The sequence below is a fragment of the Vulpes vulpes genome, chromosome 9, assembly GCF_048418805.1.
Source record: "Vulpes vulpes isolate BD-2025 chromosome 9, VulVul3, whole genome shotgun sequence".
Classification (NCBI taxonomy): Eukaryota; Metazoa; Chordata; class Mammalia; order Carnivora; family Canidae; genus Vulpes; species Vulpes vulpes.
The window spans coordinates 16,481,548-16,508,356 of NC_132788.1; the positions used below are offsets into that span (position 1 = coordinate 16,481,548).

Consider the following 26,809-nt stretch of genomic DNA (forward strand, 5'->3'; position numbering starts at 1 on the left):
AGGTGGACTCCCATGCTAGGCCTCTCCCAGGGCAGCTCTGGGAGCCACGGGAACAGGGTTCACCAAAGTGTTCAGGGAAAGCAGTGGGGGATAGGCAAGGGGGTGAATGACCCATTGCGTGGCTCTGGCCTCCTGCCCTCTCCCAGGCCTGGAGCCTGATTCACCCATCAGGACACACAGAGCCCCCACTTGGGGTTATACTTGCAGGGTCCCTGCTGGGCTTCTCCCTGGCCCTCCCCCACACTCCCACTGGCCAAACCTAAAGTGGGCCAATGGGGAGATGGCCCTGCCTCTCTCCAGGATCCCTAGGCAGGGTCCCCAGAGGGTTGGAGCTCTTTGAAGCCTGCACAGGCAGGTCAGCAGCCAGGCCCAAGTGCTCCTGTTCAGCTTCAGCTTCTCTTCATGCCAGAGAGACGGAGGAGGGTAGGGCAACCATTCTTGTTGCTCGCTCTCTACACCCTGGGAGACGGGTGTAGGCATTGAGCACCCTCTCTGACAAATGAGAATGAGCCACTGACCTCAGGTCGCCCAGATAGTGACAGGGGACGTCAGTTCACATCTGGCTCCAGGTGGGCAGCAGGCGTTCACCATGGCCTCGTGACACAGGGTAGACAAATCCCTCACATCAAGTCACGTACAGTCTAGTGGAAACCAAAGCCACCAATAAAATGTCAGTTACTGTCCAGTGCTTTGGAGGAAACGAAACAGGCTCCCTTCCAGGCTGGAGAAGTACCGTTGAGATCAGAGGAAGTCCCTCAAAGGAGAAGAGTGCCGAGAAGGGGGCGGCAGGCCTCGTGAGTAGCTGCCAGAGCAGAAGCCAAGAGTGCAAAGGGCCTGAGGAAAGCGCAGGCTTGGAGGCCTGAACAAAAAGGAAGTTGTCATGATTCTAGTAATAAGGTGTTGGGAGTGAGGTGCTGCTCCGAGTGCCTCACTACAGTAACCCGGTTTCTCAGGCCTGGAAAGTGAGGCACAGGGGGGCAAAACAACTTGCCCCCAAGGCCGCACAGCTGGTGGAGGAGCCAGGGTCCACCACCAGCTCTAGTCTTGAACCGCACAGCAGCCAGAGAGGTAGGACATCTCAGAAGCGGAAAGCAGGAGTGGGCATGACGTCCCCCGGGCAGCTGGGACCCTGGCAGGGGCGGCCCCCAGCCAGCTCTAGCGAAGCAGGGATTCGCAGGGGGCACTTCCCTTTGCCTCCACCCAGCAGACCCGGCCCGGGGTCCAGAACAGCTAACCAGCTGATTTCATCTCCAAGTGCTGGCAGGCAGTAGGGATCACACAGCAAGGATGGAGGGCTCCCCGTATTGTAAGGGCCCCTGTGCCCTGCCCTGCCCTGCCCAAGCCCCAGCCCCAGCCCTTCTGTTTTTCGACAGGAAAAGGGTGGGCTGGGGTCGAAGCAGGTGGTGACAAGTGGCAGGTCTGCAGGTGGTTTCTGCGGGCTCTGTGTCTGCACCAGCTGGGCTGTTAGAAGGAGCAGGCGTGAGACGCCTCAGCTGGGGGGTGTTGAACTTGGCACTGGGGGGGTGAGGATTAACCAAGGCAACCCAGGCTACTTCTCACTTCCCTTACCACCTCCTGCCACCTCCCCCCATAAATGTTAATGAACCCGACCCTTCTGCCTCCCAGCTCCCTCTAGTCAAGGGAGAGAGTGGGTCAAAGTTGAGATAAACCGAATCTGGACCACATAAGGGGGTCTAGGCCCCTTGCCCCCACTCTTTTGGCACTTGATACTTTTCAGGGAGCGTCCACCTCAGTTGATGCTCGTGGTGGTGGCAGTTTTGACAGCATCAGTAATGGCCATTTTGTTTTTATAAATTAGAAAGCTGACACCAGAGAAGTGAAGGGACTTGCGGTGGGTCACGCAGCCCGGAGAGGACAGGACCTGGGGATGGGGAGAAAAATCCATGGAACACTCTCCATGCTGCCTCGCCTCTTAGAGCCCAGCACTGGCCTTCCCATAGGGGTAAAGGAGCAAGCTGAGTCAGAAAGCCAGGCCTGCAGGTGCACAAATGGGAAGGGACAAGGAGCAGATGTCGCACCATGAAACTGGCTACCCAGCCATGCCCCAGAGCCCCCTGGCACCGGCCCCTGGCTGAGCCCCAAGGCCAAGCTTGACTGCTGGCATCTGTTACCATGGAGACCCAGGCCGGGCTGGGGGGCTGGCCAGTGACAACAAGCCCCTCCCCCACCGACAGGAACCAGGCACTCAGGCTCAGAGGGCAGAGGACTGGAGCCCAGACAGCGCGCTAGGTGGCACTCCCCACACCTGACTCTTGATTTAATTCCATCCCCCAGCTCACCCGCCCACCCCAAACTCCAAGCCTGAACTGTCCTTCCAGCACTTGCTCTCTCACCTGTCATCCCAGGACTGAGGGCCGGAGGGGGTTGCCCTGAGTCCCCCACCTGGGAGCTAGCAGCTGGTGAGACGTGGGGGAGGTCACAGGCTCCCCAGGAGACAGAGCTGGAGCAAGCACCAACCACAGCAGAGACGTAGATTCAGGAGCTTCCGCAGAAGAGACAGAGTTTAAATTGGGCCCCAAAGGGAACAAATGTGGAAAATGGAAATGATCGGGAACATCAGTCAGGGCGAAAGCAGAGAAGCAGCTCAGGCTGGGGCATGCTCAGAAAATGATGAGCACTGGACTGGGAGTCTGGGCACCTGGTAGCTTGTCCGAGTCACGCCACTCACTCACTAGCTGCGAGACCCCCCTGGGCCTCACCAGTGGGTGAGGAGGCTGGACCAGATGCAGAATGTCTAAGACCCCTTCTGGTTCTGACACTATAATTCCAGTATGGTTCCAACCAACCCTGGACTCCCCCAGGGACAGGGCCACCACTGCACCCCCAGGCCAGTGCAGGCTCAACAGGGCCCTGAGCCCCTGCAGGGCACTGGGGCGGAGCTGGGAGCCAGGTGCTGGGGCTGGACAGCTGGAGGTGGCCAGGAGGTGGCCTTGGGGCTGGTCTGTGGGGGGGGGAGGGGTGGCAGACAATTTTGTGGATTGACGTAGCTCAGGAAGGTGAGAAGGAGGCTTGGAGGTGAGAGTTTCGCCCTCCTGCTCATCTCTTTAGGTAAATACATCCACCACCAGCATTTCCCCTTCTCTCTCCATCCTGGGGGCACTTAGACCTCCGGGGAGCCCAGAGCTGATGTGTGAGCTCTGCTTCCCTACGCGGGGTGGGGGGGCTTCCCTCAGAGATCCCCCCCCAAAGCCAGAAGCACGAGCTCGCTTCTACAGTCACCACCACCCACCTTCCGTGGGGAAGGAACAGTTAGAGTTCCTGGTCACCAGCTTCCAGGACCTTGGTGATTGCAGCCTGGAGGGCATGCACACAGCAGACAGGCTCCAGAGAGACCCACGTGGAATAGAAAGAGCACTGACTTTAGGAACCTAGATCTACCTACCATTCACTAGCTGTGTCATTCTGAGCAAACTACATACCCCTGTGCCTCAGTTTCCTTCTCTGTCGAATGGGGTAATACCGGCAGGGTAGGACCAGGGGTCCTGTGAAGAGGCCGGTGGGCACTTCATCCCAGGCAGCTGCTGCTGCCGCCAGGCTGGGGTGGAGGCCCGGGGGTGGCTGCTGCCCAGGCGGCGGATGGTGAGTGAGGCCCAGGACATAGGACGCCTTTGACGTCTGCTAGGTGCAGTTATCTCCTACGGTCCTCTGACGTGAGGAGGCATCTCTCAGAGAAAAAGGTCCCGGGCCCAGAGACAAGTAGTTGGTGCCACTGCGCCAGTCTGTCTTTTCCGAGACGGCAGGCCAGCTTTCTGGATTCCTCGGGGTCCCTCCACAGCCCTACCTGCACCTTGTCTCCCATCCCTGGCCCCCAACCTGTTGCACCCACTATTTGCTGCCAGTCGGGACAGCCTTAACACCTCCATCCTGGTGGCCAGACAGCAGAGGGGGGGGCAAGGGGTGACAGAGGCAGTGGAAGCAGGCGCTCCTAGCCAAGCCCACCGCCTGCCCCCTGGAGGGAGGCTCCTCCTTTTAAGGCTGCTTCTGGGAATTTCCACCCCCAGAGCCAGACTCAGCAACCCCTGGCCCCGGAATGCTACCTGGCTCCCACTTGGGGAGGTGGGGCATCAGACCTGAGGGCACGAGAAGCTGGCCCTGGGAGGGGAGGAGGGGCCCTCCAGTCCAGGTCTGAGGGTCAGGAAAAACCTGGGAGACCACAGGGGCAGCCTCCTTAGCCAGCAGCTCCATCCCCTGTGCTCGGGGAGCCCCCGCCAGCGGCTGCTTTGCCGGCTCACTGGCCGGGAAGGTGGACACCTCACACCTCAGTCTCCCAATTACGCCCTCCTCCCCCACTCCTCCTCCCCTCCCTTCTCTCCTCCTCCTCCCCTCTCTCTCCTCCTCTCCCCCCTGAAAACCTGTGGCTTGAAGAGACCTTGGCTTCTCTGGGACTCTACCCCTGGGGAACTGCCCATATCTGCTCCTGAGTTTGGGGGCAGGGGGGCAACCGCCCCAAGAAATCTCTCCGGCGATGGGAGCCACCCGCCTGCTGCCCAACCTCACTCTGTAAGTGCGCTGCCTCTCTGGGCCGAAGTTCTGTTGCCATTTCCAGCCTGGGGCAGACCTGATCTTACCGGGACTCCCACACGGAGGGGTGGGGGGGTGCGGGGGTGGTGGTGACTGGGTGCTCACCCTGGGCTGACTGCTGGCACCCACACCAGCGCCTGCCTTGTCTTCCCACACAGGTGCCTGCAGCTACTGATTCTCTGCTGTCAAACCCAGGTAGGCGGGCGCCCTACCCCACTAGCTTCCCCCCATCTCTCCCACCCCACCCAGCTGGGGCGGGGGTAAGTCTCCTTTGGGCTGACAGAGCCAGGTTCTGGCCTCTCCCTGGACCCAGATGGTTTTTGAGGTGGAGGGCGGGAATGGTGTCAGGCTTTGGAGGCCAGAAGAAGGGGCTAAGGCAGGTTTGGGGGTTGACTGAGGTCTTTATCTATCCCTCCTCCATGACCCTCCCTACTTGTTCTGGGGTCTCTGCTTCTCTCTGCATCCCGCCACATGGGTTCCCCCAAAAGCTAAATGCATGGAGTCTGGAGTGGGAGGTACAGGGCCAAGGCTCTGGCTCAGGTGAGGCTTATACTTGGAGGTCCCCGAAAACCACTTGTGTGTCCACTGGCTACCCCAGTCCCCACAACAAGGATGTCCCCGGGGAGTCACCGTGCTGGGGATTGCGTGGGCAGTCAGATGCCCAGCCCGGGCGAGGTGACTCCTTACCTACAGGGCAATGAGGTCAAGCCCAGAGAGGTTTGTTTGGGACAAGATTCAGAGTTTGCATCTCCATACTCCCCCCACCCCGTGTCAGCCCCCCATGCACACATACCCCCACCCCAAGCCTCAGCCCCCTGTGCGAGGCTCGGTCCCTTTTTGTGATCCTCCATAAAAGTGCAGCTATTAAAATGCACTCGTCCAGAACCGCTCTGGGGAGAGATCGCTTGGCTTTCCCAGGCCAGAGGCCCGCTTCTCTTCATATCCAGTGGGGACTTTTTTTGAAGGTAAATGCCTTTTCTCTGGGAGAAGGAAAGGGGCTGCCTTTGAAGCAGTGGGGGGGTGGGAGAGAGAGAGACAACTCCCCCCCCTCCCTTCCCCCTTTTGCTCTAGCCCCCGTTCCAGGCCTTTTGCTTCACACATCCAGGGAGAGCAAGAAGAAAGCCCCCAGCCTGGCCGGGAGGGGGCCGGGGGTGGGCCCAACCTGTTCTGGAAGGGGAATTAGCACAATGGTGAGGCTGGCCGGGGCGTTTATGGCCTGGCTGAGGCCCCATTCAGGACTCAGGGAAGGTGGCAAAGCTGTCCTTTCCCCCTTGAAGTGCCCCCTCGCCCCCCCTGGAGGGGGGGCCGGCAGGCCGGACCATAGCCATGCTTGAGGGGCCGTCTGACAAGCAGCTGTCTGCAGCAGTGGAAGGGGAGGTGCCCCCGCAGCGGGAACATGAAAGGGACAGGCCAGGTCCCGCGGGGAGAGCGACTTGTGGGCTGTGGGCTGTGGGGGGGGCGTGGGGCTGCTTTTGTGCAGGGCCTGAAGGGGGACAAGGAGAGGAGGGGGCTTCGGGGGGGCCCTCCCTGCTCCTGACCTGGAACAGACAGCCAGAAGGAGGCTGCCCGCCAAGAGGGGCGGAGGGCCTGAACCTGGGCCAGGAGGCTGGGGGGCTGGGGCCAGGCCGACCCCACCGAGGGTCCCGGGCCAGCCAGACCCCACCCACTGGCAGGGAGGCAGGCCCCCACCCCAAATGCCTGCCTCAGGTTTTTCCAGGATGGGGTGTGGGGCACACTTTGCTGCTCTGAGGCTCCAGACCCTGCTCTCATAGGTGGGGGTCCCGGCGGCCACCCCAGCCTATGGCCTCTCTGGAGTCGGAAATGAGCAGTGACACACACACGAAGGGTTAACCCTGAGCAGGTTACAGGGTCAGCCTGGAGCCAAGCACTCACCGCCCCCTTCCTCAAAGCTGATCCTTCCTGCTCCTGCTCCTCCCTCCACAAAAGAGTGGCCTCGAACAGATGCTGATCTGGGCCCAGGTCGCCTAGGTGGCTGTGACTGGGCCTGGGATAAAGGTGGCCTTAGTGACGTGGGACAGAAGGAGTCTGGCCAGCAGGATCCAGTGGACAGAGAGACAGTTTAGTCTAGGGTTGAAGCTGTCACAAGCAGCTGAGAAATGTCATCTGGTCTGCACCTTACTGGAGAGAGAGGACAGGAAGTGGTCTGTTTTTCTCCCACTCAGTGTTGTAGATAGGGAAGGAGAGACTGGCCGGAGAAGGTACTCGTCCTGGCTTTGCACCACGTGTGGGCGGAACCCGGAAAGCACGGAGGGGGCAACAGCATCGTCCCCACTGGCCTGTTACATTGTGGCACAGGCTGGCGCCCACCGGGCCACTGCTGATGGCTCCTCTTGCTGTGCAGCCTCAACCTCCCTGACTCCTAGACCAGGGAGGAACAGTGAAAGGGGGACGGGCTTCTCTGAGGGCCCTGAGCACCCAGAGTTGAGGGGCAGGGGGAAGCCAGGCAGGAGCTCAGGATTCCACAGTTAGTGCTGAAAAGAAATACCTGGGAGGTGGGGGGGAAACTTGCAGGAACCCAAACAATGCTCCCCATAATGCTCCCCCATAAGCCTAACAGGTCAGCTGCTGTGTGTGCATGTGTGTTTGGGCATGCGTGCGTGTGTTTGCGCCTATGCCAGGCATGGGATCCTTCAAGGCCAGTGGGGAGGATGAAGGAGAAATCCGGTTGTCCTGGCGAATGGAGTCAAGACCCTGGAGTTCTGGAGAGGAGACAAGCTCCAAACCTAGAGGCACAACAGGGCTTCTGTCTCTAATTAGCTGGGTCACCCAGGGCACCTCCTCCATAGAACACAGAAATTGGGTACCATAACTATGAAGGTTCCTTCCAGCAACCAGAGTCACGATTCCAGGTCTACACTTGACCACCAAGTGTCCCCCAAGCCTGGGCAGATGGAGAGCCAAGAGATCATGACTGGCTCACCCACTGGCCTGGGAAGATCATGGCCATAGATACCCTTCCCCTGCACCTCTGCTTCCCAGGACAAATGGCCTGCCTCCATTACACTCACCTCCACAGCCCTCTCCCCTGGATGGCCCCGTGGTGGTGTCACCCAAAGCAAATTGACACTATTTTTCCCTTGGTAACCGCAAAGGGGGAGAATCACCCGTCTCCTAATTTTAACCAGTACGTGAGGGACCAGGGTGCCATGACCGACCAGCTGAGCCGGCGGCAGATCCGTGAGTACCAGCTCTACAGCCGGACCAGTGGCAAGCACGTGCAGGTCACCGGGCGTCGCATCTCTGCCACCGCGGAGGACGGCAACAAGTTTGGTGAGACCCAGCCCTCACCAGAGGCCACTCACACCACCGGCCAGCCTAACCTGGTCCATCCCCAGATCCTGGGCCAGGGCAGGGCCGAGTGGGAGAGCAGGGAGAGGCTTCTTGGAGGAGGGTCTCCCGGTGCCCCCCACCCAAGTTCGGAGGTCAGGCTGGTTGGGGGGGGGGGGCCCTGCCACAACCCTGAGCCGGCATCCCCGATGGACAGAGGTCTCTCTCCCCCTCCCCCATCATAGCCAAACTCATAGTGGAGACGGACACGTTTGGAAGCCGTGTGCGCATCAAGGGTGCTGAGAGTGAGAAATACATCTGTATGAACAAGAGGGGCAAGCTCATTGGAAAGGTGAGACCTGGGAGCAAAAGGGGGGGCAGTGGCTGAATGAATCAATCTCACTGCGTGCCCCACAGCACCCCACTCTCCTCTACTAGGCCCAAGCCAGGACTGCTTCTCCTCACCCCCCAACACTCAGCCACTCTCTGTTTTCTCCATTTAAATGAGTTCCAGTGGGTCTAGAAGTCCTCTGAGGACACTTACTGATCCATGAGGCTCTTTGGCTCTGATTTATGGGGTATGCCCCCAACATCAACGAGTCAGCACTGTAGCACCTCCATGATACTGCAGCCCCCTGTGTTGAGGGTTAATTGCTGATCAGGGCTGTGAGTGTGCATCTAGAGGAGGCCACAAGCTCCCCCGAGGTCACTGGGTCCACAGGATCCCCCACCAGGACAAGGTACACTAACTGCCCACTCGCGTAACCGCCTGCTAGTGTGACCACTCCGCAGTGGCAGGTCCGGCCCTGTCGTGTAGAGAGAGTCCCATTTCCTTTAGCATTTGTCAATCCTGGCTTCCGATTCTGGCTGTTCTCACCAAATATTTGCTAGTTTTGGTCAAGCCTCAGTCTTCTCATCTATGAAAATGGACATAGTGTCAAGGTTATCGATGGGGTCAAACGGGGGGCTGTGTGGCTCCTGACAGTCTCTATTCTGTACACATTTGCCCCTTCATCAAAGACTGTTGTCTCCTTTCCCTGCACCCAGCAGTACCATTTGCCCATATTGAGGAGCACTCCTGTGGCCCGAGTGCCGACGGGGTGGGCACTGAGCTGCAGAATAACCTTGGTCTTGATGCCACGTCCCAGGAGCCAGGCTCAGCATAGCTAAACACTGCCAAAGCCTGCATTCAAGTTCAGATCTGACTCCACGCAAAGCTTGCTCCTTTCTCCCACCTTGGCCTCTTCAACAGGGGCACCTTCTCACCAGGCCATCTCACCTGGGCCTACAGCTCCTGTCACTCCCTCCTTGGTCCTACAAAACGGGTCCAAAAGGCAGATGAGCCAGACAGGCCGGGTGGACAAACTGCCCCCCCTCTCCCCCCTTCCCCCACCACAGCCCAGCGGGAAGAGCAAGGACTGCGTGTTCACGGAGATCGTGCTGGAGAACAACTACACTGCCTTCCAGAATGCACGGCACGAGGGCTGGTTCATGGCCTTCACCAGGCAGGGCCGGCCGCGCCAGGCGTCTCGCAGCCGCCAGAACCAGCGAGAGGCCCACTTCATCAAGCGCCTTTACCAGGGCCAGCTGCCCTTCCCCAACCACGCCGAGAGGCAGAAGCAGTTCGAGTTCGTGGGCTCGGCCCCCACCCGCCGGACCAAGCGCACGCGGAGGCCACAGCCCCTGACGTAGGCAGGGACACAGGGGGCAGCGGCCCCTCACCAGCCTTCCCATCCCCTTCCCTTCCTAATCCCAAGACTGGGCTGGGGTGGAGGGAAGGGAACCGGAGCCCCCCAAGGGGGACCCTGAGGACCGAGGAGCAGCAGCGAGGCCTCAAGCTGGATGGGGCGGGACTGTCACAGACCAGGGCTGGGGCCTCAGGGCAGCCGCCCCAGACCTGACTGGGGGGTGGAGGTTGGGGCAGACGCCCGGGGCCAGGAGCTGTAGCGGGACCGGGACTCGGGCTCCCCGAAGCAGGTGGACCGGGCAGCAGATTCCGGGCCTTGGCACACGCCGTCTGGAGGGGGCCCTCTCTAAACCCTGCCTGCGGAGTCTTCCTCAGTCTGCCCCCAGCTTCCAAATCCCTCCTGGCCAGACTGTAGGAAGGGACTTGTCTGTGCGGGTGTTTCAGGAAAGAAAAAAGAAAAGAAAAGTAAAAGGGAAGAGAGAGAGAGGAAAAAAAAAAAAAAGGAGGGATGGTCATTTTTCACATTCCACCACCCAGGCCTGCACCCCCATCCCCAACTTCGAGCCCCAGAATAAAACCATTTTCCTGCAAACGGGTCATCTGAAGGCGGAGTGGAGGGATCCAGCCGCGCGCAGGAGCTGCCTCCCCGAGGCGCGGGGCCGGGGCGCGCCCGGCAGGTGCAGGGGCGGCGAGCGCGGGGCGCCGGGCACGCGGGCGTGGGAGGCCCGGGAGGCCCGGGAGGCCCGGGAAGGCCCCGCACCTGCGCCGCCGAGGCTGGCGGCCCCTCCCTCCGCGCGGGCTCCGGTTTCCTGGCTGCGCGGCGCGTCCCGAGCTACCTGTTGGGGCGACGCAGGCCCGAGCCCGCGGGCGGGGGGGAGCAGCGGGCCCGGCCCCCGAGCCCCCGACGCCGCAGCCTCCGCCGGCAGCCGGATCGCAGCGTAGCGGTGAGGACGGGGGAGGGGAGGGGAGGGGAGGGGCGGGGAGGGGAGGGGCGGGCGGGCGGAAGGGGGACGGGGGCGAGAATGCGTCCTCTTGTTCCCTGGGTCCCCGCGGGGGGCGGGGGCGGGGGCCACACCTGAGGGGAAGTCGCAATTAGGGGCAGCGGGCCCGGGGGGGGGGGGGGGGGGAGGGGAGGGGAGGGGAGGGACGCCCCCGCCGCCGGCTTCTCGGGTGGGCTTTCCCAGACGCCTCCAGGTGTGCTTTTGGGGAGTGGAACCAAGAGGCCATAGAGGCCGCCCCTTCCCTCCTCTGCGCCGGCTTTTAATCTCGCGGAGGGGAAAGCCCCTCCCAGCAGGGCTCCCCCCACCCCGCCTCCAGGCCGCTCCTCTGGGGCTGGACAACTCCCCCCCCCCGGCCTCAGTTTCCCCTTCTTCTTCCTTCTGGGAAGTTGTCGGAGGGAAGTGTTATGCAGAGAGCGGAAAAGGATGAAAGACCTCCCTGCTCCCCACTTTCCCCAAGAATGGCCTAAAAATAAAGACCGAATGGGAAGTTAGGGAGGAGCCTGGTTTCGTCAGAACGGGAGGTGGGTGAAGCCGCAGTCCTAGGCGGTGGCGGTGGGGGTGGGGGTGGGGTGGGGTGGGGGGGTCCCTCTTCTCCCCTCCCCTCCCCTCTCCTCCCTCTCCTCTGCTGGTGCTGGAGCAGCCTGACACCCCCAACCCTGGGCAATTGAGAAGCCAGTAGCCTAGAGGGAGGTCCCCCGGGCCCCAGGACAGACATTCTCCCCCGGCTTGTCATAATTGCTTTGCACCAGGTTGCTTTCCTCCCCCCCCACCCCCACCCCATCACAAAGAGCCCTAATCCTGGTGAAGACTGCGGGAGATGTGTTGGGGGTCGTTTTCTGAGGGGGGGGGATAGGGAGGGTGGTCCGGAGCCACAGCTGATAACTGGAGAGTTCAATGGGATTTTGAACACAGAGGCAACGCCCAGCAATTACCTGAGGACAAAGGGTTGGGGCCCCCAGGTGTGGAGGTCTGGACTTGGGGGGCAGGGGGCTGGGAAGGAGGTGTGTTGGGGAGGGGGGGCTCTTACAATCCTGCTGATTTCCGCAGGAATTTAAGACATTCTTTAAAACTCTAGACTGCCTCCCCCCAGCCGGGCTCTCAGACCCACCCCACCCTCCCTGGCTCGGGTTAGAGACAGCTTCAAAGGTGGACCGAGCCCTTTGTCCTGCTTCTGCTTTCTTCTCTGCCTTTCTCGGCCCCTCCCTCCCTCTCTCTGACCTCCCCAGCACAGACAGGCCTCTGGGGGCCGACTCCAGAAAGCCCTCACTGTTTCCTTTCTTGCCTTCTGAGGTGAGACCTGGTGAGGAGACACTGAGCGCACTGGGTGAGGGAGGACGGCGGCCTCGAGGCCGGGGCCATCTCCAAGGGGGCCTAGCCCCGCCCTGAGCCCAGAGGAGCCGGCAGGGCTGACGCCTGCTGGTGGCCTTGGGTCTCGGGTTTGGCTCTCCCAACCTTCTCACCACACCTTTCAGTGCCTCTGCCAAGTCCAGGCTCCACATCCAGAGGGCCTCTTCATATTCTGGGCAAGTCTGTTCAGTCCCCTGAACTGGGGATGATTTCAAAGATGCTCAAAGGAAGAGGCCAAAGGAATGGATCTCTGATAATGGGGCCTCAGGGGATTTAACATGGGGCGGTGGGAGAAGGCTCCCCTGAGGACCTCAGACCACCCCGCAGCTGGCTGCAGCCGCCCTGGCTGCTTTCTGTGTGCCAGAAGGTTCGAAGCAAGTGTGAGGATGGGGGTGGACATGGTGGGGGAAGACTTGGGGCTAGATGAGCGCATCCATCTCCGGGAGGATGTGACCAAGTGGAGGGGGAGGGCAGCAGGTGCCTCGGATCCTGTGCTGGTTGGGCTTACCAAGACCTCCAGCTAAGAATAGCCTGCGTATTGATCTGCCCTCCTCTGTCCTGTCCTCCAACAGCCAGATGAGGCAGAGGGGGAAATCCATTCACTCTCTGGTCCCTGCAAGCTGGCTTTTTTTTAAGTCACTCTCCTGAGCCCTGTCCCTATTCTTCAGTGGCCAGTGACCTCTCTGGCTTCAGACCTAGCTGTCCTCAGCCCCATAGCCCTGGACTCTGTGGAGGACCCCCCCCCCCCTTTCTGAAGCTCTTTCCTACCTCTTCATCCTCTGTCACCGGGACCCTTCTCTTTCCTGGCTCCTCTTCATAGAAACATTCCCTAAGATTTCTGCTTTTCCCTCCTCGCCTTGTTCTCCCTGCTGAGCCTCTGCTAGCAATGCAGCACGTCAGCTGTCACCCCCTTGCACACCGCTGCTTTCTCTCCAAACTCAGAAATTCTGCACCATTGCCAGACCTCGCGGGGGTCCGTCTCCGTTACTACAGTAGCTTTCCAAGCCCTGTCTCTGCCTCCCGACACCCCCACCCACTCCAGGACATCACACGGTTTGTTCTGCTCGTCCTACCCCACCCTAAACCACAGCTCTGCCCATGTTATGTGATCACCAGTGGACTCCTTAGCATGATTCTCAAGGCTCCTGTGCAATCCTGCTCTACCTCCCTTCCCAGCCCTGTCCCTGTAAGTCCCCTCCAGGAGCTCTGGCAAAACAGCAACCCTGGCTGTCCGGCCAACACCCCGTGCCCGTCTTGGATCATGAGGTTCCTACTGTCCAGCACACCTTTCTCCAGAACACTTGCATGCCCAGACTGCTGCTGTCCGCTCTGCCCTGTAGACTTGCCCCTTCTCTTGGGCTAGTGGTGGTCTCTGGTGCCACAGGGCTCTCTGGCCACCTGCTTGCCCTTGCCTAATGGCACATATCCCAGCTTGTCCAGAACTGTACTTATTTGTGCTTGTGTAATGGTTGTGCACAAAACAAGTGCCTCCGTATAGGGGTAGTCAGTCTTTGCTTCCCCCGTAGTAACCCCCAGCAGAGTACATTACACAGATTAAGTATTTGTTGAGGGAATTAAACCAACTGAAGGTCCAGAAAGAAGTCTTTGGCCCAACACCCTCAAGTTGGAGGCAGAATGAGAACGAGAATCCTGCCTCCACCTTCCATCCTTAGGTGGAGGTGGGTGAGGACGGGTCCTCAGCGGTTAATCCAAATATTTCTTTATCCCCTACAATGTACAAGCACTGTACTAACCCTTCAGTTAACAAAAAAGATGTCAAGATCTCGAGGCACTTGAAATTTAAGGACTTGTGGAAATCTCTCTCTTGCACCTAAGATAGCAAAGAGGCACTTGGTACATCCTAAAAGAGGGGAAAAGGAGATAGGAGCTATTGGAAATAAGGACACAAATGTGTACAGAACTCTGGAGATGTGCCAGGCAGCCTGCAAGGCATGCTCACATGTAACCTGTTATTCAGGGGCTGAGATTATTCCCATATCATGTGTGGGCGAGCTCAGACTCAGAGATATTAACTCATCCATGGTCTCAGCTAGTGAGCATTACAGTCTAGATTCTTGCCTGTCTTCATTGCCTGAGTGGGCTGTTTTCCACTTCCGGCCAGGCATGGTGGGTTTGGGATGAGAGAGTACATGGGGCCAGGGCATTGGGAAAGGCTGGGGCTTGCATGGTCTTTAAGGATTTCAGGGGTGCTTGGGTGGCTTAGTCGGTTAAGTGTCTGACTCTTGATTTCAGCTCAGGTTGTGATCTCAGGGTCTTGAGGCTCCAAGCTCAGCGGGGAGTCTGCTTGAGATCCTCTGTCTCTCTCTCTCTCTCTGTCCCTCCCTCCAAAAAAATAAAAATAAAAGAATGAGCAGGATTTCATTCAGCAGAGAAGACATTCAAGGGAAAATACTGAGAGGGAAAAGAGCATGAGAAAAAAGGGCTTTGAGGCAGGAAGATGTGAGGTGTGTTTCGGGGGAAAGTGAGCAGCCCATGGCTTTGGCTACAATTGCATGTCTGCCTGGAGAAGAGGCAGGAAAGATTGGGTCACATTATGAAAAGTTTTGTAGCAGCAGGGGTTTTGAGAGTGACCGTGCAATTGTGGGGTTGGGTTTGGTGGAGAGGCTGGTCTGATGGCAGCATGCTGGGGGATGAGGGTCTGGGGTCCACGAGACAGAGGGTCCAGTGCACAGAGGTAGAGGGGTGTGACTTCCAAACTCTTGAGAAAGGGTCACTTCTGGGCCCTTGTCCGTCCTTTTATTCCCGTGGCCCAGTTCTTTGTCACCTTTCCCCTCTCCTTAGGTGCCTGGGTGCCCTAGTCAGCCTCCCAGGGAGTTAATGTTTAGATGGCCCAGGCAGAGGGGAGAGTCCCTGGTGCTCCCAGTCTCAGCAGGTTGGGGCATGGGGCGGGGCGAGGGGCAGTGGAGTGAGGCAGAGGAGAGAGGCCTATCGCGCAGGCCTTGGGAGGGGGCTGGTGGCAGGGCCGGAGTCCAGTCAGGACGGCTGGCACCAGTGATCCTGCCACAGAAGGGAGCCAAGGACTCCGTGTCTGGGGCCTGGGACTGCCTGCCTGAGAGGGGCAGGAGCCCCAGCCCTGGTCGTGGACGCAGGGGTCATCCTCAAGGCCTCAAGGCACTCCTGAGAGGTAGGCGAGTCCCCTTAGCAGCTGGGTATGGCCAAGGGGTGCCCAGGGAGCCTGCCCTGAGGCCTGGACAACCGGCACAGGTGTTCAGTGTTGCCCGGTTCTGGGAGGAAGATTTTGCCTCCCCTCCCACCCCAGCCTGAAGGGGAGGCAGGCAAGCAATGGCGTCGGGCGTGGGGAGCATGGGCCACTGGCCTTGAGGAGTCTGGGGCTGTCTCAGGAGGAAGGGGCTGCTGGGCAGAGCAAGTCCCACCATCGGGCAAGACCGGAGGGGAGGTAGAGGTGGAGGAGGGCAGGCGAAGAGAAGGGTCTCCTGGCTTGGCTGTGCCCTCCCCGTGGACACCCACCACCCACACACCCAGACACACACACACACACACACACACACACACACACACACACACCAGGATCCCTCTCAGTGAGGAATGACCTTGACAGCTACCACGCCTCAGGTCGACAGAGGGAGCCCTAACTCTGCAGTCCCCTCGGTTCCAGGGCTGGCTGGTGGCAGACTCTTCCTGCGCAAGGTGGCTCTCCCACCCCGTGGAAGGACATTCCTAGAGAGTGGGGGGCAGCGGCCCGGGCTCTGCAGGATTGGAAGACTTTCCCTTTGGTCAAGGGGAAGAGAGGGTTTAGGACTGGGAGGAGGTGCTCAGTGCTAGCGGAGGTCCCACAGGGGGGCAGGCTTCTGGGCCCGCAGCCCCATGTCCACCCTAGCCATGCTTGTGGGGGGGGGCGTGGAGAGGGCCTTGTCTTCCTGCTGGGAGCCACCCTCTGACCCTTCTACACGGTCATCCCTCCCTGTTCCGATCACTCCTCCCCAGCTCCACACCTAGCTTCCTGGAATGAGGGACACTGTCCAGTGCTGCGTCCCTCTGCAAGGCCCGCCTGCTGTCGGGCCCTGAATTAGGGGTGTCCGGAGACCGCCCCGGGAGCCAACCCCACAGACTCCCGGATGGGGTAGGGGAGACTCAGTGGGAGCCCTGGCCCGGGCGGCAGCTCCCCCACCCCCACCCCAGCACGGAGGCAGACCTCAGGCCACCTCCCTCCATCACTGAGGAGGCAGTGGGAGCCACCGCCGCCTCCTCCCCCCTCCCTGCTGCCGCCGCCGCTGAGCCGGCAGGTTGTCTTGGCAACAGGAGGCGGAGAGGAGATGCGCCGAGGGATGGAGGTGTATGTCACCGAGGAAGCCGCGGTGCTCCTGCCCCACGCCCCAGGCCCCTGAAGGTACCGGAGAGCCCTCCCCTCCCCCCTGCCCTTGCCCCTGGCTGCTTGGCTTCCCCATTCCATCCAACGTGCTCGTGTCGCAGAGGAGAATGTCCCCCTCTTCCCGGGCCCAGAGGCTCCGATCCATTCGTCATGAGTCTCCTTCCAGGCCCCTGTCCACAGCTGTCCTTCCCCGCAACAGCGCATTCCAGCCCTGCCTCTGGCCACCCTTGCACCGGAAGACAAATCTGGGGTGGGGTCTGGTGGGGGGCGAGTGGCAGCAGGGCAGGAACGTGGCAGCGGGGAAAATCGGGGATCCTGCGGCGCTGGGGTGGAAAGGCACCGGCGCTGGGCTCCTGGAAGGGTGGCAGGAGGCTGTGCAGAGCCGACCGGGTGGGGCCGGGGCGGGAAGGGTGGGCTTCACCGGAGGAGAGCCGAGAGGCTGCCAGGGCCGGGCTGGTTGCCCAGAAGGGCTGGTGCCCGTCCTGCCACACCAAAGGTACACCCCCTCCTGCATCATGTCCTGACCTTTTTTCCCCAAATGTTTCTTCCCCCACCCCCACAATTTCTGGTTCCTTTCTGCAGGGCCCTCTCCCAGCCACTCCCCAGCAGCTGAGCCCGATTCTTCCTCAGCCACTCCGCTGCCTGCCTTCTTCATTTCTCCTTTCTTTCTGGAGCCCATCCTTCAGAATTCATTCTCCTCTGCCTTCCACTACCCCAAACATGCCTCCTTTCCCGTCCCTACCTGTCCCCTCCTGTCCTCTTTTCTTCAAGAAGGAGGTCCGGGGCACACTGTCACCTGTCCCCCTAAAGACCCTTCCCCTGTGGTTTTCCACTCAGAGACCCCAAAGCCTCCTCCCCAGATTCTAGATTTCCCCAAGGACAGCTCATACCATCAGCTGACCGGCTGTGGGCAGCGGTTACCAGGGCAACAGCAAGGGCTGCCTAGGTAGGCAAGTCTGCTGTGAGGTGGAGAGGAGGCTGGGGCCACGGCCAGGGTCAGCCCTCTGAGGTCAGCCCGCTGGGCTCCCTCCCCTACCCCCAGGGGTCACAAATGAATGAGGCACTGCTCTGAGCCCAGAGAGAACCACGGGCCAGTGGCAGGGCCCTGGAGTGGTGAGGGTTTTCCCATTCAGGGAAGGCACATCCTGTAGTTCTGTGCTAGGCCCTGGACATCACCGGGCAGGAAATTCCCTTCTGATGCAGCTGCCCTGGTGAGCGACAGGGTCCTTCTCACAGTTTCCAGGGGATCCAGGTGACCTCAGGGCCAGCCCAGTCTCTGGTGCTGAGGATCCTCCCATCCATCCCTCACCAGGAGGGGGTTAATCCTTCCTTGGGTGACCAATTCTGGCATCTTTGCCCTCTCCTTGCCCCTGAACATCTGTGCCCTTTAGCACCCTAGGGAGGCAGGGCCCCCGGAGGCCTCTGTCACTTGCTTTTAGGTGACGAGTAGGAGATGCAGGTGCTGGTGTTGAGGTGTTGTCACCCCTCGGTTATCAGTAGAGTCCCCTTTTGCCCCCACCCCAACTCAAACTGGCTGTTTCTGATGAGGCTTTAGGGGCTGTGTGTGTGTGTGTCTGTGTGTGCGCGCGTGCATGTGTGTGAGCGAGCAGCAGCGTCGCAGGGTTGGGACTATGGGAAAGGGGAAAGGCCAGCCGCTCCCCTGGTCTGCTTCCGATTCTGCTTCGTCATGATGCCTGGTTAATGCTCCTCTTGTTTGAAACGGATTGAGCTGCAGCGAGCGAGGTGGAAGAGCAGACACACACACACCCTGGGGCGGCCACACGCTATCAGCTGGAGGTGGGGGGTGCCGCGGGGGAGCCAGCGGCCCGCCCGCCAGACGCAGGCTCCGAGCACCAGCTCCGGGAGAAGCAGGGTGGGGACGAGGGGGTGGGGGCCCAGAGGGTAGGTCCCCTCCTGTGCCAGCTCCCCCCACCCACCCACCCACCTACCCCGGAGCCGAGCCGGCTTTTTTCCTGTTATTTGTGCTCTGGGAAAGCGCGGCTGGGTTCCTGGAAGAGACGCCTGTTACCTTGGCTCTTGAGAAAAAGCGGCAGCCCCCGGGGATCTGGGCCTGTGCCTGCCTGGCCTGGCCTGGGGGCCTCAGAGCATCTGGGCCGCACTGTCTGGGAAGAGGTAGGTGGCAAGGTTTCCCACCTCTCTTCCCCTCTGTGGGCACTTTGGGCTCTGGGTGGTGGCTGGGACTCCCTGGGGAGGGGTCAGCTATGGCCCCTGTTCAGTGGGAGAGTGGTCCCAGACCCTGGGACTAGCTGGGTTTGAGCTCATCAAACCTGACTTGGGGGAAAGGGATGGGGTGTTTCATACTGGCACCCCAGGACCCTCTTCCCCTAGCTGTGCTGGGCGGAAGTCCAAGTGATGGCATGGGGAGGACAGAGGTGGGCAGGGGAGCTGTTCTTTCTTTGCTGAATAACAGGGAGAACGTGGGGGGAAGAGAGAAAGGGGGGCAGACTCCCTCCAGCGAGCCCCAGATCTAGAGAGGGGACCAGTCCACACAGAGACCTGCATGCTGTTGGTGACCGGTGTGCTGCTTGTGGGGAGGTACCCGGGAGCCCCTTTCTAGCCCTAGGCTGGCCAGGCTGCAGTGAGAACCACACGCAGAATGAGGTTGGGTGGTAGGGTGTGGCCACAGGCCTGACCCCTGCTCCATCCTGACCAGCCTCCGAAGCACTCCAAGGGCTGGGGGCTGAGCAGACATTCAGGCCCTAAGGATCCAGAGGTGCCTTCTTGTTAGCTGTGCCCCTGCCTGGGCAGATGCACCTGGTGTTTCCCTCCCAGAGGACTGTGTTGCCAGGGTTTGAGAGTCAGGGGAGCAGGGGCAGGTGGAAGAAAAGGAAGGTGGTGGGGCTTTGGGAACAGGGAGCAGGAAAGCCCCCAGGGAATAGGTAAATGGGGGGGTGCTGTGTGTGTGCCGGTACATGTGCTCAGCTTGGGGAGGGGATGGCAGCATGTGATGCGGGTGGTTGTGAGCGTGGAGAACGGGTGCCAAGGGAGGATCAGTGGGTGGGGGTGAGTGGGTGTCAGTGGCACTGTGCAGCACTGTGGGGGGGCCTTGCTGGGAGAGTGGGGGTGTGATCTTGGAAGGAGGGTGCATGGGTTTTGCAACTCTGTTTCAGTGTGGGCTCTTGCCTGTGTGGGTGAAGCACTGTGTCCACGTGTGAGGCTCCGTGCTGCCGGCCTCCCCATATGTTGAATACTTGAGTCATGCTGTTCACCTAAGGGTGCAGGTCTGTAGGAATTCCTCTTTTGGAGCTCACGTGTGTGTGTGTGTGTGTGTGTGTGTGTGTGTGTGTGTGCACCAGAATAGGGATACCCCCAGAATTCAGAAAGCTAAATTTGGGACACAAGACCCTTGCATCTTCCCTATGAATCCAGCTTGTACAAGTGACAGCACAACCCCCCAACCAGACCAGCCATAAATAAAGGCCAGAGCAGGAACATACTGAGGACCATGCAAGCCTGAGGAGTTGGGGGGGAAGACTCAGAAAGAGAGGCCTCCTCAGAGGGAAGGTATAGAGAAAGGATACAGAAACCCAACAGAGATCTAGGAGAAACAGGATGAGAAGGTGCGTATTTGTGTGAAGTAGGAGTGGAAGGAGGTGTCTGGGCCTGGGCCTGCTGCCACCAGGAGCAAAGATGAGGCAGGGCCTTGAGCAGGTGGGTTCTTAGGCCGGGACCCAGTTTTGGGCCCACCCACACCTGCCTGATGCTTCATCAGAGTGTGAGAGGATACTATATAGTGTTGGCATTAGAGGAACCTAACCCTCGTCCTGGCAGATAGAGCAGGATTTAAAAAATGGGGGTGGGGAAAAGGAGAAAGGAGAGCTGGGGAGAGAGGACACAGGCTTCAGGGATGCCCCACGAACCCTGGCCCAGAGCTGGGAGCCCTCTCCTGCTCTTTCATGTCCCTAGGGGCAAGCATGGGTGCCGCCTATACACACACACACACACACACACACACACACACACCCTCAGGTCTTCCCTGCTGCTCCTGGTCTGCCCCTGCACCCCCCTTCCCCACTCCACCCTGGGATGGGATGCTGTTTTGGGAACTGGTGACCTAGCTGGATCCTGCCTTTATTTCTGGCATTGAATTGTTGCCACAGTAACTGTAGGGGTGGGGCCGGGAGCAGGACAGTGTGAAAGGGAAACAGAGCCCAGGGAGGAAAGATGAAGAAAGAAGAAACGGGGAATGGCACGCAGAAAGAGTGGACAAGGAACAGGGAGGGAGCAAGGCAGGCGGCCACACTGTGGCTGAAACTAGAGAAAACAGAGAGGGCCAAGCTCCTGCCCGCCCTGCCCTCGGCCCACTTGGACAGTCCGCACGCCTCATTTCATAACTGGCTTCCTGTGTGCAGCACCCTGCCCGGCTGCACAAAGCCCCCCCACCCCCAGCCCCCCTGCTCCCTGTGCACAGGCCAGGCCAGTGAGCAGGAAATCTGGGTGGCCCCACCAGATCAGGTCATTCTCAACACTGAAGTGGGGACCTGAAGTGGGACCTTTGTTCAGACTGAAGTGGGACCTTCGGGGACCTACTGAGAAGCATGTTCATTGGCTTTGACCCGTCACAGGCCTGGGCAAGGATTCCAGCTTGACTTGTGTTTGGGTGGCCTTTGGCAAGTCACGCTCTCAGCCACGGTTCCCAGTCCCTGAATGGGGAGGGCACTGGCCCGTGTGAAGGGTAGAGGGGACGTATGGAAGTCCCTGGGACAGTAACGGGCACATGGCCCGCGGTGCTTGGCTTGGGACTGGAGGCCTCCAGCCGTGGTTCTGCCTGTTGAGCCTTCATTTCTACCAGTCCAGGGAGCCACAGCCAGGTTAGTCCTACCTGGGGCAGAAGCCGGCTGGGATGGGTGCTCGGGTCTTATCACCCCCAACCCAGAGCCCAGAGGGTCTAGGAGCTGCAGAGACGCAGATGCCAGGCAGGCAGTGTGAGGCGGGGCTGGGCTGGAGGCTCAGATAAGGGGGAGGGTGGGGCGGGGCTGGAGGAGTGAGGATGGGAGTGAGCAGCTGGGAGGTCCTCCCCACCACCTGGGCTGGCCGCCTCTGCTGCTTTTCTTTCCCTTTCCTTCCATCCCGGCCTCCCTTCCTGCTGCAGCCTGCCCTCTTGGTCTCTGTCACCCGGAGGCTGCTGGGATGGAGACAGTGCATTGTACGTGTGTGACACAGGGTGTGTCCAGAGGGGGGAGAGGGCCAGCATGGAGGAGGAGGGGGACAGGGGGTGTTGACTCAAGAGGAAATTAGCTTTGAGGGAGGGGGCCACTCGAGGGTGGAGTAAGCACTTGCCTGCATGATGTGATTTGAGAGAAGCCAAGAAAACCCTCCTTCCCTCCCTCCCTCTCTCCTTCCTTCCATCTCTCTCTCTCTCTCTTCTCTCTCTCTCTTTCTCTCTATCTCTCTATCTCTCTTTCTCTCTAGAGTCTCTCGAGACTCTATCTCAAAACACTTTTCCTTAAAATTTCACCAGTAAGACCTTCACTTCTTTTTTCTTTTTTTAAAGATTTCATTTATTATTTATTGAGACACAGAGAGAGTCAGAGACACAGGCAGAGGGAGAAGCAGGCTCCACGTAGTGAGCCCCATGTGGGACTCGATCTCGGGTCTCCAGGATCATGCCCTGGACCGAAGGTGGCGCTAAACCACTGAGCCACCCAGGCTGCCCAAAAAGATTTTATTTATTTATTTATTTATTTATTTATTTATTTATTCATTCATTCATTCATTCATTCATTCATTCATTCATTTATGAGAGACAGAGAGAGAGAGAGAGAGATATGCAGAGACACAGTCAGAGGGAGAAGCGGGCTCCATGCAGGAGGCCTGACTGGGACTCCAGGATCAGGAGTTCACCTGGGCTGAAGGCGCTAGACCGCTGAGCCACCTGGGCTGCCAAGACCTTCACTTCTTAAGGCAAGCCCTGAATTAAAATGCAGTGCCCCAAAAGGGTAAGAAGTCAGTTTGTCAGCATGTGTCCTACCTACAGCACTGGGCACTGGCCAGCAGGCCCTGGAGGAGTGTGGCTCAGGGGACATGATAGAGGAGTTCCTGAGGCTGGGAGGGCGGGGGTGAGCCAGCACCGGGGATGGGTCTGGGGCTGCAGGCAGCTCTGGATAGGAAGGGTCCGGGGAACAGAGCAGAGACATCATTATTTCAAATCACATTTCTGAGTGGCGATGCCCGAAGGCAGTGTTTGTGTGTGTGTGGGTGCAGAGCATGATCACGCATCGCTGTGACTTGGCCAGTCCTGGACCCTTCCCCTCCCTCCTTGACTGGGCAGTGACCCCTCTGATACACAGTCATTGCCCCACCCAGTACCCCCAACACACACACACTGGTGTTCAAGGGGAGGGTGCCAGGGCCACCGCCAGGCTCACCCTGAGGCTCCAGGACACAAGGAAACTCTGTTCTCCCTGGTGGCTCAGCCATCCGCCTCCCCACCAAACTTTTTCTACCCTCTTCAGCCTCTGTCCCACTGACCTGTCAGATCTGCATATGGCCTCCGCTATCATTTTTCCTGGGAAAATAAGGGCCTCCCATTGGGGACTGGCCCAGGCCACAGGGCCCTGTGTTGTGGATACCAACTTTTCCTTTCCTGTCCTTCCAAGGAAGCCCTGAGTTTTCCTTCCAGAGCCCGCCCTCCTCTTGAGCCTGGGCTGCACCCCTTCCTGCTGCTGGGACCCCACTTCCTCCCCACTGCCTACAAGCATCTTCAAGTCTCCCCTTTCCTGAAACACCTTCAGCCAATCTGGCCTCCTCCAAAGTCGCTCTCCGACCCCCCACACTCCCCTGCCTGTGGCCTAGCTAGGCCTTCCCTGACAAGAAGGCCTCACTTTTCCTCTAGAAGTGTGCTTGGAGGCCACCAAAACAGAGAGCCATCACTCCCTCCAGTGCCTCTCTCCTCTGGCCACAGACTCTTGGCTTCATGACCTTTCCTTATCCCCTTGCTCCCACCATGTCTCTCCATAATGCAATCGCCTCCACTAGATTCACTCCCTGCCCCCAAGGAGCTGGCCATCTCCTTTTCCTGGTCCCTTTCATGCCATCTGGGATGATATTTCTTCTAGTCCCCTAGGTGTTTCCTAGGATTCTGGTTTTTGAACTTCTTTCTGCCTTGGCAACCTCATGTGCAGACTACCACCTCTAGTCAAATGGCTCCCAAGTCTCTCTTTCCAGCCTGCCCCGGGCTCAACCTCCTGTCCCTCCCGGACATTCCCACCTGCTCATCAACTGTACCCACCTCCACCTCACGCTGGCAAAAAGTGAACTCACTGCTTCCCCTTCCTCCGTCTCTGAGCCAGCCACCTTACCGCTGCCCTGGGGGGCTTTCGGATCATGTCTGTTTTGCACATTCTGCCTCTAGGGTCTCTCCCATTTGCTTCCTCTCCCTCTTGGGCTGCACACACAAGTCAAGGCCCTCACGAGCTCTTGCTGGGACTCCTACTGTAGCTTCCAGGCTGGCCTCTGTCCATGCTGCCCCTACCTGTCCAGCCCCCTCTCCCAGGCTGCAGCCACATTCATCGTCCCAAAGTACTGCTTGGATCTGTCACTTCTTTGTTTGAAAAAAGTTTCTAAGCATTCTATTGCCCTGTTGTCCATAAAGTACAATCTAAATCCTCTGGTCTGGATTGGAGGCCTCCATAATCTGACTCCCAACTTCTTGCCCAAACATATTTCAACCCCATGAGCCCTTAGTGTAGCCATACTTGCTGTTCCCTAGATAGACCCAGTGCTGCCCCTCCACCTCAGGCCCGTTACTTTGTTCATTTTGTCTTCTCTGTCAATAATCGATTCTTTAGTTTTTGCATAAACTCAAACTGGGCATTCAAGGCCTACCTCAAATACCTCCTCTAAGGAATCTTCTTTATTTTCCCTTCTCAACACCCCAGCTTGAGTGATCCCTCATCCTATGACCTCTCATGGCTCCTTCTATTATCTTATCTGGCATATGTAATTTTCTGTTTTGCATGGGAGTTATCTATATACATGCCTCATTTCTGCCTGGGCAGCTTGGATCCCTTGACTCGTCTTTCTGTTCCCCATAAGACTTGTCACAGAGTGTTGTCTGTGGTTATTGCAGAAAGGTCAGGAAGTATTTGATGAATGGATGGGTAAAGCAATATATGACTGGGGGGTAGATGGTTAGTGGATGGATGGATGGATGGATGGATGGATGGATGGATGGATAAGTGGATAGGCAGATGGATGAGTAGATGAATGGATGGAAGGATGTACAAGTGGAGGAATGAGTGGATGCGTGGATGGATAGAGGGAGGGAAGGAGGAAGGGATGGATGGAAGGATGGACGGATGGATAGATGGGTAGATACATGAATGAATGAGTGTTTGGCTCTAAGGCTAAGCCAAGTATATAGCTAGTTTGACAATGGCTGTCAATACAGTAAAGATCAGAGAGGAGTGAAAGAGAGCTAACAGCTCTTTGAATATGTATTAGAGTTGATTCTGATCCTCAGACACCTAGTTATAAAAGTATTACAAAGTGAGAGCTAAGAAGGCCGAGAAGGATAAAGGTCTGGAATGGAGTCTTTCCGCGGGCACCAAATACCTAGTGTGACCCAGGAGCTTGTCTTGGAGAAGCCTTGACTCTAGAATTCTAAAAAGACTTGAGAAATGTAGCAGGTTTTACTCTATCCCCACAATGCACCTGACACGGTACTAGCTAGGCACTTTGAACCATGCCGGTGCTGAAGACACATTTTCAGCTTCATGACTCTGGACAACTTTTTAACCTCTTTGAGCCTCTGTCTTCTCATCTGTAAAATGGGTCTACCTTATAGGGATGTCGGAGGGGATGAAACAAATCATCCTTTTAAAGTGCTTATTAGAGGCGCCTGGCTGCCTCAATTGGTGGAGCATGTGACTCTCCATATTGGGGTTGTAGGTTCGAGCCTCACATTGGGTATAGAAATTACTTAAAAATAAAATATTAAAAATAAGTGCTTATCAAAGTACCTAGCTTGAGCATTCCAAAAATGATGGTAATTGCTTTGTTATTTTGCCCTCCAGAAGTTAGCACTCATTCTGGTTAGTGAAAAAACATGTTCCTGCGTTAGGCAACCTATAATCAAGGTCTGTTGTATGGGCCTCTTTTTCAGTCCTGCTGGAATTCAGAGAAGGGTTATCAGAAGGACTAGAATAGTAAGAGAGGCCTCCCAGGAGAGGAAGGCTGGGATCGACCCTGAAGGACAAGTGGCATCTGGGAGACAAGGAAGTGGACAGAGAATAGTGGAAGGGCATGTGCAAAAGCAGAAGGTGGAAATGAGGGCTGCTCGTGGGGCCAGCAGGTGGTTTTGGTGGTGGAGCCAAAGAATGGCCTGATACAAAGTAATAGGTGATAAGATTGGGAGCACTAGTGACCTCAGTCTTTCATTACCCCCTGTGGTTAAGAATGGCTATGGAATAGACATCTAAATTGATTAGTCCTTGGGGAAATAGAAATAATAATAGCTAATACTCTACATAGAATTTATAGTGTTTTTTTTTTAATTTTTTATTTATTTATGATAGTCACAGAGAGAGAGAGAGAGAGAGAGAGAGGCAGAGACACAGGCAGAGGGAGAAGCAGGCTCCATGCACCGGGAGCCCGACGTGGGATTCGATCCCGGGTCTCCAGGATCGCACCCTGGGCCAAAGACAGGCGCTAAACCGCTGCGCCACCCAGGGATCCCTATAGTGTTTTTTTTTAAATAGAGTTTATTTTTTTATTTTTTTTAATCTTTTTTTTTTAAGATTTATTTATTTATTTATGAGAAAGAGAGAGAGAGAGAGAGAGAGGCAGAGACACAGGAGGAGGGAGAAGCAGGCTCCATGCCGGGAGCCTGACGTGGGACCCGATCCCAGGACTCCAGGATCGCACCCAGGCCAAAGGCAGGCACTAAACCGCTGAGCCACCCAGGGATCCCCTAGAATTTATAGTGTTTTAAGCACTTGACATGTTATAACTTATTTAATACTCAGAGCTGCCCCATGACATGGACACTAGTACTATCTTCCATTTTTACAGATGAGAAACATGAGGCACAGAGAGAGTAAGTAACTTGCCCAAAGTCACACAGCTGCTGTAGCAGAGTCAGTACTCATCCCCAGGTACTCTGGTCCAGAGCTCGTGCTTTTAACCACTACATTAGGCTGCCTCTTGCCCGTCCCTGCTGTAGCCATCAGCTCTCTTCACTCTAGGAGGCTTATTGCCAGCAGATGGAAAGCTAGCCTCACTGCCACCATTGCTGGAAGCTCGGCCAGGCATTCACTGAATGGTTGTTACGCGTCCAGGACTAGGGGGTGGGGGGATGGGAGGAGTGCTAAGGGAATTAATGAAGGCTGAAGGTGAAGACACCAAGGCATGGGCTGTGGCCCCAGGGAACTCATAATCTACTGCAGCAGACAAGACCCAACTGTCTAGGAATGGAGAGCAGTGCGGGCTGGGACGCCTTCCTGCTGAACCTCAGGGGTGCTGCCTTGCAGCGAAGCAGCAGTTTGGAGGGCAGCGTCAGCACAGGCATCCTGAGAAGCCTGCCTACAGCTGGGGTGTGGCCTGGGCCCCAAGGGGGGCTCTGTCAAGTGA

General features: G+C 58.1%; 2 protein-coding genes across 21 annotated transcripts in view; both read left to right on the plus strand.

Annotated features, from left to right (window-relative positions):
• The first annotated feature begins 4,399 nt into the window (after positions 1 to 4,399).
• FGF17 (fibroblast growth factor 17) lies at positions 4,400 to 10,019 on the plus strand. Of its 2 annotated transcripts, none has more exons than XM_026007961.2 (5): positions 4,400 to 4,521; positions 4,701 to 4,737; positions 7,689 to 7,833; positions 8,076 to 8,182; positions 9,229 to 10,019. In XM_026007961.2, the coding sequence occupies exons 1-5, from the start codon at positions 4,487 to 4,489 to the stop codon at positions 9,520 to 9,522; spliced, it is 618 nt and encodes a 205-aa protein (XP_025863746.1). In that variant the 5' UTR covers positions 4,400 to 4,486; the 3' UTR covers positions 9,523 to 10,019. The 2 variants fall into 2 exon arrangements, with proteins under 2 accessions (XP_025863746.1, XP_025863745.1); XM_026007960.2 differs by having other exon boundaries at positions 4,404 to 4,521; positions 7,656 to 7,833; positions 9,229 to 9,595.
• Positions 10,020 to 10,192: 173 nt separating this feature from the next.
• DMTN (dematin actin binding protein) overlaps positions 10,193 to 26,809 on the plus strand; it is a 28,442-nt gene continuing 11,825 nt past the window's right edge. For 3 of the 19 annotated variants that reach the window (XR_011994152.1, XM_072719439.1, XM_072719436.1), the window contains exon 1: positions 10,193 to 10,461. The gene's annotated coding sequence lies outside the window, so the exon portion shown is untranslated. The other 16 variants (XR_011994147.1, XM_072719432.1, XR_011994146.1 and 13 more) reach the window with 13 other exon arrangements.

Excerpts from the sequence above, each read along its gene's own strand:
- FGF17 (XM_026007960.2), top strand. The coding sequence starts at position 4,487 with ATGGGAGCCACCCGCCTGCTGCCCAACCTCACTCT. Across the intron at positions 4,738-7,655 it reads TTCTCTGCTGTCAAACCCAG|GGGGAGAATCACCCGTCTCC; the intron begins GTAGGCGGGCGC and ends GTAACCGCAAAG. Across the intron at positions 7,834-8,075 it reads GGAGGACGGCAACAAGTTTG|CCAAACTCATAGTGGAGACG; the intron begins GTGAGACCCAGC and ends CCCCCATCATAG.